This window comes from Heterocephalus glaber, unplaced genomic scaffold, assembly GCF_053883595.1.
Source record: "Heterocephalus glaber isolate CG9 unplaced genomic scaffold, H.glaber_assembly_v1.0 deba00001124, whole genome shotgun sequence".
NCBI classification, from domain to species: domain Eukaryota; kingdom Metazoa; phylum Chordata; class Mammalia; order Rodentia; family Bathyergidae; genus Heterocephalus; species Heterocephalus glaber.
Window position 1 is genome coordinate 260,789 of NW_028258197.1, and position 12,631 is coordinate 273,419.

Here is a 12,631-nt window from a genome sequence, read left to right on the forward strand (position 1 = left end):
GAAATAATGAACAATCCAAATGTCTGACAGAATGACTAAATGCATTTGTATGTGGTAAAAGTGAAAAAAATAAAGCCAAAATGCCAACAACCATGCAGATCACTAATGCAGTAAGGGGAAAATTCAAATCACAGAAGAATAGAGCTTCCACTTCTACAGAGTCCAAAGATAATATTAACATTTCTACAGAATTCAAAAATATACACAATGGTTTAGAAACACATACATACATGTAGTAAAAAAATAGAGTAGAACATCTCCTAAACACTATAAAACTAAAAGCAAAGGGATGATAAATGCAATGCAGGAATGGTCACTGTGGAGTGGGGGGAGGTGACGGGGAGACAAAGAAGCTGGGTAGGTGAGGGGCTTGGGAGAGCTCTAGAATGTGAAGAATGTTATGTTAGCTAAGGGTGGATATAAGGATATCTGCCTTTTCTGGGTGTGTGTTTTTAAAAAATTCTTTATAAAATATATATGAATACATATACACACATATGTATATGTTTATATATATACATATACACATTTATTTGTATATATTAAAATACATTAATTAAAATATATTAAGTGGCATTGATAAATGGGTCTTGAAATAGAAATGTCATTTTATAAAACAGTATGAGCCAATGTTTACTAAAATTGCACCCATGTGCAAAAACAGAAGACTGGAAGTTGGGCATGGTGGTGCACATTTGTAATCCCAGCACTTCAGGAGCCTGAGGCAAGAGGATCAAGAGTTCAAGGGCCGGGGATTTAGCTCAGTGGTTTTGCTGCCTGCTGCCCTTCTGCACAAGTGCAAGGATCTGAGTTCAATCCCCGGTACCAAAAAAAAAAAAAAAAAAAAAAAAAAGTTCAAGCCCCACCAGGGCAACTTAGCAACTTAGTGAGATCCTGGCTCAAATTTTAAAAGGGGCTGGGAATATAGTTCAGTGTGAAGGCCCTGGGTTCAATCCCTAGTATGGCCCCCTCCCACACACAAAGACTGAAAATGCTTTCAACAGTGTAGGTGTTTTTCTTTTATGTCATTTAAAAATATTTCCTAAAATAGACACTTTTGAAATAATGAGAAAAATATATAGTTTATTATACACAGAAAGAGAGCATCTGATAAACTAAGTCCTCTATAAATAATAGCTATTTAATGCATTAGCATGCCTTAAAGTGCATGCAATTTAAAAGAAATTATTTTGAGCCCAAAGGCATCACTTTGGGGTGGGAGGAGTTCAGACTTCTGACATTTATGTCTGAAGCCATCTTTTTGGGTTGTCAATTGAGGATGAGCGGGCATGAGGCCTCTTAACCATGGGTCTCTCTTCTGGTAGCTTTCTTACTATGGAAAAGAAAAGGTCCTGGCAACTAGAAAAGTCTTCATTTCTGGTGTTAGATAAAAGACATGGAGGAGTATATATGCAGTCTTTGTTTCATTCTTCACTCCTTTTTTTCATTTTTAATTCATTGCCATGGAATTCTCCTGCTTACAAGTGAATATCAATAGGATAATTAATGGCCCAAATGAGCCATACTAACTTACAAAGAGGGCTCACATTCCAAGAATCAATTTCCAGATCAGTAAGCCAAGATTAGTAAACACCTATCATACATGAAATGGTAAAATTCTGACACAGTGCTTAAGGATGGCTTTAAAAAGTATCCAATTTTATAGCTGTGAAATATCCCAAAATCACTTCATGAGAAAGGAAAGATCAAAGAAAAGGGCAATTTAAAAAGGATATTGTTTTTCTTTGTCTAATGTATGAGAAAGAGCACATAAAATAGAGGCAGTGGGTACCCTGGCACAGGCCTTTAGAGAACTGAAGTAACTATGGTAACTGTTTGGAACCAGTCTTTTAGTTTGGAAGGTTCAAATTCTAGAACTGCTAGTTAGATTTGCAATAAGTCCCATGAGGGAGAGCTGTGAACTTCAAGTGCTGAATGGTTCATTCTCTGGGGGAGATAGCAACCTTTTCATAAAAAATCCTGGTTCCTAATTGCTGGGGAGAAGAGTTAGCCCCATGTAGCTGTCAGAAATCCTTATACCTAGCAGACTTTCCTGTCTTAAAGTTATGGGGTTCAAGAAAAAAAAACACTTTAGGAATACGGAAAGAATTGAACAGGAACAGCAAACTCTATACACATATATTTTAAGAGCAACAGAATAGGGACACTTTTCTCAAAATACGCAATCATTAAAATGTCAAGGAAGAGCCTATCTATGATTCAAAATTCCTGTGACTCTCTCCTAAAAGCAATGCTTATTTCAGCATTGGAAAAATAGAAAAAAAAGTATGCATATTATGTATATAAGTATACCTTTCTCGCAAATTTTTGAGTTTCTCAGGGTCTGCCTTTTTCTCAGTGGCGCCCTTTCCATTTGTGAAACCAGAGACAGATGGGTGGTCTGTATTATTTTGATTTGGGAATTCAGATAATACTAAGAAAGTGAAAGGTACATTTTCTTGCAGGGACCCAAGCGCGTGCCAGTGATCTTGTAAGTTTCTTCTGGGTAGAGATGAGCAAGGAGAATCCACCAAGGACCTGCTGCCTTGAGGATTTAGTAAGAGCTCTGCATATAATGGAGCTCCCTGAGGCTGACTTGGTGGAGTAATGCCCTCTGCTCTCCTGACACCAAATTCGTGTGCACTGTTTCCTGGAAAATGATTGTGGTTTTCAGTACTGGCAAATGGACTCCTACCTCTAACAGGAGGCAGTTGCTGGGCATCACTGAACCTTGGGTCTAAAGTGTGACCCAAAGTAGATGGCATTGACAAGTCTGTTGGGACATGATCACTCAGAGCAATATGCATTAATGATCCAAGAGCATTATAAGGTGAATTCATTGATGATCTTGGTCTATCAGAAATTAAGTAATTTAGAAAATTTCTAGAACCATTTAAGTAGTCTTGGCAATCTCTTTCATAGTTACAGATACCAGGCCCATCATTCATAGAAATCCAATCACTAGATTCATTTTCAGCATTGAGATCATTGTCTGGGCTGGAATCAGATTTGGTGTTACATGAATCAAAGGTCTTTTTCTCGTTTCCATTGTCACTACTGTTGTTTTCTTCAGTAGACTCTCCATCAGGCAGCCTGGGCTCTTGGAACATCCTTTGACTGACAAAGACTGCTTTGTCACTGGCGCCATTGTATTGCTTATTCTTAATGAGCCCTGATTGGGCTTGCTTCTTAAAGAACTACCTCTGTAATGTTCAGCATTTTCTTCAAAATTTTTATTTTTGGCCCGAGTGGCAGATGTCCCAAGAAATTTACTTGGTTTATAATTGGAAGGAGAACAGGGAGACTGCATACTAACCAACAGAATTTCTTCTTCTGTGTAGGTTTCTTCTTCATTATTCAGTGATAACATGGAATAAAATTCTTCCTCTTGGAACCTAAATGGTGTCCTTCTTGGCCCTCCCATGGAGGTGGATGTGAGTGGTGGCCCCAAGGATCCACTGAGCACTTGAGGACTCCTCATTCTTTGGAAGGTCTGAGACAGGGCTGAATGTGGCTCATTCAGGGAAAGAGCATTTGGGTCTCCTTGTCGGGTTCCTTCAGCGGGGTTCTCAGCTGTCCTCATCAGCTGTGAGGATGAGATGAAATTTCTTTTCTCTTGCGTTGTCCTCTTCAGCTTCGTTTTGCCTGTCCATATCGAGTCTTCTTGATGAACTGCTGGATCTGCATTGAAAAAAGACAAATTCACTCTGTTAAAATGCCATGGATGAAAGTCCTCTACATCAAGCATGAGAAACTCTTAAAAAAAAAAAAGTCCTAGAGAATAAAATGTACGTGGCCAAAACAGTGGTAGGAACAGGAGGAGTCCAGCACAGCTGGCTTCTTTCACTGCTTCTAGGTTCTTCTTTCCATGTCTGTGAAGCTCATGCTGATTCTGGGGAAACAGGGTGACCCTGAGCATACAGATTCTTTTTGCAGAAACTTCAAGAAGACTGGTCTAGCTCCAGGCTAGTCAGGCCTGAGGATAGATAATCATCTCACTAAATACTGGTTTTCATTCTATATTAATTAAAAAGGAAAACCAGCATTCTGGGAATGACTTCCAGAAATTTAAGACCAACATTTATGACCAACATACATTTTTGACCCTCCTGCTTCACACACAGCTTTACAAAAGCTTAAGAAAATTAAATCTACCTTAGCAAATTGGCAGACTGGGAGGGAGGCTCTGGAAGCTGGTGCCCAGGTACACTGATGATGGTGGTCATGCTTACTATCTAATGAAAATAAAAATTATGCCTCTCTCAAGAAGTCACTATCTCCTCTTTGTCATTAGCCTCTAGTAAACTCATAACCTCTGGCTATCACTGAACCTTTGGCTTCCCTACTCTTCCAGTTCTAAAGTTCTTCATGTGGAGAGAAGAGAGAGGTAAAGTGCCCATTGATAGGAATTACTATTGGTGGGATCACTTATTCAAACCTTGCCTTATAAAAAAAATAAATATGCATTACTTGTTGAGGGTATACACTGAGAAGGTCAGAACCATGCCAGGTATTATCACACATGTAGTTAAACCTCACAACCCTATGAAATAGGTACCACAATCATACCACATTAGAACTCAGAGTACCAAGGCATAGCGGGGGTCACATAATTTGCAATACAAGATCGTATTTCTAGTAACTGATGGAGTGAACACTTGAACCCAAGCCTGCTTGATGCTAGGGTTTGTGTTCTTAACCCCCGTCCTGTGTTATGTTATCCCTTAAGACACTGGACACAGCCTTTTCCATTTTCCTTGTGAAAACCAGGACCCATGGAATTTATGGCAGTGTAAGTGACTGAGGGTTTTTCACCCTGACAATGTGGGTACAAAATTGAAAGTACTTGTCTGATTCCTTCTCTTTATTCTGTCCTGATGGGATGTCCCCCATGGATTCCCTTCTCTGCTGTTCAGTGAATCTGCTGAGGCTTTGATGTCCTTATCACTTAGTTTTTAAAGCAGTTTTCCTGTGGAGTGGACAGGACACCAGGGGTCGGGGAAGGTCTGTGATAACAGCTCTGCTGGGAAAATGCAAATCCTCTGAGCAGCCAGCTCAGCCAAGGCCAAGTCAATACTGACTTGCTTTAATTGAGGCTGCTCACAGGGGAGCCCCGGCTCCAGTCTCTAATGTCCTAATGCTCTCTAAGCTTCTTTTATTATTAGCTGCATGGGACACTCAGTGACACAGTGCAAATCTTTACTCATCAGCTCTTCCTGAAATCAGTTAAACTCTCCTATCAGGCCCCTCATGGGGTTTTATAAACCCCAGTAAGAGATGTATCTGCAATTTAAGGCTGTTTTAAGCATCTGGCTATGTATGGAGCTGGCTTGCCTACCCTACTGGGCTGATCCACATTTGGAGACACTGATGCTTCTAGGTAACCAACTGAATGGTTTTTTTTGTTTGTTTGCTTATTTGAGAAAAATAAGTGATGTAAATTTAAGAATCAAAGTGTAGGCTCTGATTGATTGCTTTTCATTTTGAATTTGAAGAAGGGCTTCAGAAGTCAGCTAACAGCGCTGGAACCTGATGCTTCTGGTGGTTTCCTAAACACACAAACCCTGCTAGAGGATGAGGAGCTCCCAACTTTCCATGTTGACTCTGAGCAATTTAGCTCAGGCCTCCTCTGTCCAGGGAAGGGGGAGACACTGGAAACTCAACAGGAAATATGAGCTTATTTCATAGAAGCTTCCCACTGAGCTGTCATGGAGTGATACAGGCTACAACACTGTGGTGAAGCTCACACAGCTCCCTGAAACTCACCAGGGAATGGGTCTTCAGCCTTCCCTGACACCACAACTACTTTCTTCCTCTTTAAAAATGCAATCAATCCCTGGTACCAAAAAAAAAAGGACAATCAGAGCTACTCTGTTGTGTGTGTATGTGTGTGTCCAAATTGGTGTGTGCTCTCCCTAAAGGTGGCAGACTGCACCATTCTATATTTATGGTATTTCAATCCCATTTTTTGTGTCTATCAAAGAGGGAACAGATTTCAATAGCTCTGGGGCTGGGAATAAACACTGCAATTGCTGTGCCAGGGATGTGCTATTCATAGCCCGGGCCCTGCAGATGCTGGATGCTTCCCTGAGGCCCTGCTTGGGCTCCAGCTGTGGATGGAGGTGGCTGTCATCTCCAAGAGCTCCTGGTGCACGAAATGAAACCAGAACAAGTGTCTGCCTGCCTTAAGACTATGCCTTTGGTCTGGAATTCCTCGTATGCTTGACCAATAGTGTTCTACCTTCCAACAACCAACTTTTTACATTCCAACTTTTAATTTTTTTTCTTTGAGCTATAAAAATGGTCTATGGTCATTGGAGAAAATGTGGAAACTATAGAAGAGGATGAAATAATCCAAGTCTACTCATAATCAAAGCTCAGATAATCTTTGTTCCTGCTCTGGACTTCTGAGGGGAGTTGCAGACTCAAGACCCCAGGGTCATTTTCATCCTGCTCCAGCTCAGCATTTTAACAATGAATTAAACGCCATCAGGTGGTTTACCACAGGCCTCAAAACCCTTGTTTGTTTCCTTCCTTTTATGCCCACCTGCTCCTTGAAATCATTTGAATTTACAGCACAGATCTCCTTTATCTACAGATACAGGGTTACCTTCGTTCAGGAAATTAATTTGTTTTACAGTTTGGGGAAGATAGCCACCTTTGTGTTTGTGTGGGAAAGATGGCTGTGGTTGTGTTTGTTACATGATGTGGAGTTTGTGAGTGGAATCAAAATTTTGCCTAACACTTTTGTTTGAGAGCCAAATTGTTTGTGAACAGAAGCATTCATGAACTGAGGCATTACTGTATTTTTTTTTTTAAAATTGTGACATTTTCATTATATACAACTGTTTGTCCCACATTTTCCCCCCAAATATTTCATTGTGTGCTGTATCTCAGGTCATTAATGATTCTTTAAGAACATTATAGGTATAGTATAAGGTACATTGCATGAATATATCATACTTTGCTTAACTCCTCCCCTGTTCCTGGATATATAGATTGTTTTGTGGTTTTTGCTGTTGCACACCATGCTGTGATAAATAGCCTTGCTTGTATATTGTAAGAATGACATATATCATAAATGCATGTTGGATTTTGTCAAATGCTTTTTCTGCGTCTATGGAGATAATCATATGGTTTTTGTCCTTGGCTCTATTGACATAGTGTATTACATTGATTGATTTGCATATGTTGAACCATCCCTGCATCCCTGGGATGAATCCCACTTGATGAAAATTGGGCTTCAACTTGTCAAAGATTAAAACTAGACCTATATCTTTCACCATGCACTAAACTAAAATCAAAATGAATTAAAGATCTAAATATTAAAATAGAAACTCTGAACCAGTTGGAACAGAGGTTAGGTAGAACTCTTGAAGACATCTGTATAGGAAAAGATTTTATGAACAAAACCTCAGTTGTCCGTGAACTAGCACAATCAACAAGTGGGATCTCTTCTTATTAAGAGGCTTCTGCACAGCAAGAGAAACCACCAGCAGTGTGAAGAGACAACCCACAATGTGGGAAAGAATCTTCACCGGCTCTTCCTCAGACAAAGGTCTACTATCTCGTATCTATAAAGAACTTAAAAAGATCAAACCTCCCAAATTTAAAGATCCAATCTGAAAATGGGCATCTGAAATGAACAGACATTTCTCAGACAAAAAAGTAGAAATAGCAAATAAATACAGAAAAAATGTTCAACATCACTGGTCATTCAAGAGATGCAAATGAAAACAATGCTGAGATTCCATCTCACTCCAGAAAGAATGGCTGCTATCATGAAATCAACCAATAACAAATGCTGGTGGGGCTGTGGGAAAAGAGGAACCCTGCTCCACTGCTGGTGGGAGTGTAGACTGGTGCAACCACTGTGGAAATCAGTATGGAGATACCTCAAAGAACTAGGACTGGAAGTCCCATTTGACCTTGCTATTCCACTGCTGGGGATCTTCCCCAAAGAATTAAAAGAATAATACCACAGTGATATATGTGCACCCATGTTCATAGCAGCACAGTTTGTGATAGGTAAAACTTGGAAACATCCCAAATGCCCATCAACTGGAGACTGGATCAAGAAAACGTGAGTTTTTTTAATAAAATGGAGTACTACTCAACCATAAAAAATGAGAAATTAGAGACATTTATAGCTAAATGGATGCACATTGAGGCGATACTCTTAAGTGAAATAAATAGGACACACATGTATAAATACCGAATAGTTTCTCTGGTGTGAGAAACTGAAAGTGTAAATAAGGACTAAAATGTATAATAGGTAATGTGAAATAGGAAGAAAAGGGGCAAAGGGGAAGGAAGTGGGAGGGCTAGGGGAAAGGATAGAAGGGAATGGGATTAATATGAGAAAATGGAAAAATAGGAACAAAATCTTTGTAAATAGGGAGGAATGGAGGGGTTGAAGGGAGGGCTGGGCAAGGGTGAAAAATAAGAACCAAGAGAGACTATGTAAAGGTGCAAATTTCCAATGATGAATGTCATTATATTGTATACCTAAAATGTACCAATGATTACAATGAATAATAGATAATGCAAAATAGGAAGAAAAGGTCCAAAGGGTAAGGGTAGTGGGAGGGGCAGGGGAAAAGAAAGAAGGGAAAGGAAAAATGCTGAGAAATGGAAAAAATGGAAATAAAGTCTTTGTAAATAGGGAAGGGTGGAGGGGGTGAATGGGGAAAAAATAAGAACCAAGATGCATTATGTAAAGGTACAATTCCCAATGAGAAATGTAATTGTGTTGTGTAGCTAAAATGTACCAATAAAAGAATTTAATAAAAAAAAAAAAGAATGACATATATTCTTTTTTTTTTTTTGTACTGGAGATCGAACTCGGGACCTTGGACTTTTGAGGCAGGCAGTGGAACCACTGAGCTAAATCCCCGGGCCCATATATTCTTTTCTTAGAATAGCTTCATGGAAGTGGAATTGCCAAGTCAAAAGTCACTTTCTAGAGAATTTTGACACATGTTGCCAAATTCCTTTCCAGATGGTTTGCACCAAATTACTCTCCAGGTAGGATGTAAGAATGTCTCTTATAACTAACTATGCCATCAGCAATTAATAACAGCTGACACAACAGTGCTAGGAAGTATTAGTTGTTAGTTTTACTATTGGTATTAAATATTGTTTGTAAGCCTCAGCCAATTTGGTAGGCCAAAACTCACATGTGAGTTTATATTTATTATCTACTGAGGCTGAACTTTAAAAAATGTTTATTAGACTTGGGGCCCGGGATTTAGCTCAGTGGTTCCACCGCCTGTCCCGCAGGTGCAAGGACCCGAGTTTGATCCCCAGTACAAAAAAAAAAAAAAAAATGTTTATTAGCCATCAATATTTCTTCTGTGAAATTGTCTGTTATCTTCCTTTCCTATTTTTCTATTAGGTATTCATGGTTTTTTTTACATTGATTTGCAAGAGTGTTCAGTATATCTTGGTCATATTTTCTCCAAATTACTCACTGATACCATTCAAATATCTGGTTCCTACTCCAATTTATGCAAGCCACGGTAGAGTATGAGAAGAGGAACAAAAGAGAGATGATAATTGGGGAAAGATAAGGAGCCTTAGGATAAGAGAAAACTGGGACTATTTCTCAGTGGCTCACAGAATTATGGAGATGTCTCTTGGGTGGAGATGGAGGATTGTATGTGCCCATGGGCCTAGGAACATTTTATGCATGGAGAACTTCACCTTTCAAATAGCTGAGAATTCATGGAGAGCTGCTGGGGAGGTGGCAGGACAGATACTAACAATAGTTCAGTGCCTTTTTTTGTGAGATGTACTATGTGCCAGGAGTGGTCTATATATTATTTCGTTTGGCTTTTGTAACAATGCAGCAAGATAGATTTTATTATCCTTATTTTAGGAAAGAAACTAGCTCAGAGTGACCATATGATCATCCAGGATGCCTCTTCCAGGAAGAAGAGGAATTGCAACATTAGAGCTGAGGTCTGCCCTTCTTAGTCAGAGGCATTCTGTCACTGGGACTTCTGGGGATGTCTCCTTGCTATAGGTTCATGCATACTCTAATTGCTCCTAATTCTGAAACATCTAAATTCTGCTGTCCTTCTACATGTGTCCACCAGTATATACCACATTGGCATATGAAGGCTGCGACCTTTATTTATTTATTTATTTATCTATCTATCTGTCTATTTATTTATTTATATTCTATGTGTCTATTTATTATACCTTACCTTTAACTTGAAATTCCACCCTTTAATAGAACAAACATGTATCACTGATCTACCACATGTATTTAGTGGGGTTTTTTTGAGAAATGGTTTCAGATTAGCCACTTAACCAGTCTATTATGAGAATAAAATAAATTCAATCTAATGTTATTTGCTGTCTTCATTTGGTAACAATAAAATGTAATGTTTTGTGGTTTCTCTATGGGCAATGTTGGCTGTGATATGTCTCTTTCCTTGAGTCCTTAAGTCCTGATCTCCTTCCCTTTCTGCCACCATAGGAAAGGTGATACGGTTAGTAGAATGGATGGCACGAGCTGTTAGATGTTTGCTCAGGACAGAAACTTAGAAAAAGAAGGGCTCCACTAAGTCAGTGCTTTGGGATAAATTCTTTTTTATGTTATTTCTTGCACATTTAAGATCTTGGGACTATGATTGCCCTGGATCAGAGGGAAAATCTTGGGAGGGTGGGGTGGGCAAGTGATCCATCTGCCACCCGATAGACATTCGTCATAGCCTTCTGGGGGATGAGCGGGAACTATGGCCAGGTAGGACCTTCCCAGAGCTGTGAGCTGCTTCTCCACCTCTCTCCATCCCCACATCCACTCAAAGTCATGAACAGTCATGCTTATAGAGTAACAAGAAAGAAAAATGAAAGACCAACTCCCTACCCCCTTTTCCTACTAGCTCCTTATGGAGAAAGAAAGCTGTGTTGAAGAAGTTTGCTTTTAAAACCCTTTAAGCACTTCATTTAAAGGTAATTCTCTAACACATACAAGCACAAACATCTAAAAATCAAAGAAATCACCAGGTAACAGCACAAGTCAGTCCTCTTTCCCAAGGACCAAACTGTGGCAGCCACAGTTCTTACCTGATCCCCAGAGAGTCGGTGCCATTGCTGGTGGCTGCCACTTCTGTCTACTTCTGTCCTCAGCTGCTCTTGAACTGTGCATTTCCGGGCTGTCAATCTCCCCAGGTTTGGTTTCCCCTTTCTTGATAAAATTTTTGGTGCTTCTGCTACAGAAAGGTACAAAATCTTTTCAATAATTAACTTTTTGCAGGAAAACATCTTCCATATAAAAAATACCCAGAGAGCCCAACAACATGGAAGGAGGGTGGTATAGTTAAGGAAATGGACCAAGAAGAGAAGAGCAAGATTCAAAACTTGGCTCACTCCCTAGTATGGAGAAATCGCTTTATTTCCCCAAACCTCAGTTCACCCCCACCTGTTATGTGGAAATAACAATTCCTAATTCACAAGGCCATTATCATTGTTAATGGACACCCATGACACCTGCAATACAGGGGCTACAGAAGCCCTTCCTTGCTAAGAAGTTTCTAGCTTCCAATTCATGGGTGTTGGATGAGCCTATTGCTAACACTGACAAGAAGGCCCTTGGCACACACAATGGCCTTGCTCCCCCATGTGCTCAGCCAAGTTCAAATCACAACATATTTTGTGCTTCCAATATTTATGTCCTCAGGTTGCTTATCAGCAGCAAACATGGTCTTAAAGGAAGGTTCTGAGAATCTGGGACCCTGCACCCTCTTTCTTGCCCACGTCCTACTCACTACTGTACCAGGACGGAGGACAGTAGCAGAGTTCTATCATGGGCTGAATTCCCAATGAACTCTTTTAAAGTTCTCATTTGGAATTAGGTTGCTAGCTGGTTCTCTGCTTCACATGTATTAAGCATTGGTGCAAGTGAATATGGGAAAAATTTCCTTGCATTTCTGTAAGTTCTTGGGTTCACCAGGCAGTTAAATCATGAATATCTGCACCAAATCCCCCAAGAGAATTTGCCTGGCTCATCCCCTTTTAGACAGTTTAAGAGTTTCACAAACAGATGTGAGCAGGAAACACGGCTAAATTTGGGACAGGCCCCTGACTGGTATATATGAGGACAGCTTTGCTTGGCATGTGGGGACAACTGGATTTATGTTTCAGGGTGTAGGTTGTAATTGCATGAAAGTCTCCATCCAGATTCAGGGAAGAGAAGGAACTTTCCTCTGGTAGCCTGTGGAGCCTATTTTAATACAATGATGGGGTCTACTTGCTCCTGACAGGCCCTGGGGTTGGGGGGCAGTGGCTCTGGGCCTCAAGACAGGGAATGATGCTCCACAGGGAACTGACCAGCTGGAGGGTGCTGCTAATAGTGTCTGGTGAGCTTAGTGGAGCCCAAGGAGATTATGGGTGTGTCCAGAAAGGAGAAGAGAGAGTGGGAGTTCTCTGGAAAGTGAGAATATGTTCTTTGGAAGGTGGAGAGTAGTGACTATACATGATTCACTAAGAGGGGAGAGAGAGGGGTGAGAGGACAGAGAGATTGGGCGCTCTGATTAAGGGATGTGCCACAGATGTGGGGGAAGAATTTTCTCAGCACCCAAAATTGCATTCCTTGGAGCCAGAGCTTCTCCCTTGTCACCTG

At 40.3% G+C, this 12,631-nt stretch overlaps 1 protein-coding gene across 1 annotated transcript in view; it reads right to left on the reverse strand.

Moving 5' to 3' along the window:
* Marchf10 (membrane associated ring-CH-type finger 10) overlaps window positions 1-12,631 on the reverse strand; it is a 228,483-nt gene that overhangs the window by 25,510 nt on the left and 190,342 nt on the right. Inside the window, 4 exon segments of the mRNA XM_087210162.1 lie at window positions 2,314-3,124; window positions 3,127-3,681; window positions 11,077-11,166; window positions 11,169-11,222. Coding sequence (XP_087066288.1) covers window positions 2,314-3,124; window positions 3,127-3,681; window positions 11,077-11,166; window positions 11,169-11,222 — 1,510 coding nt within the window.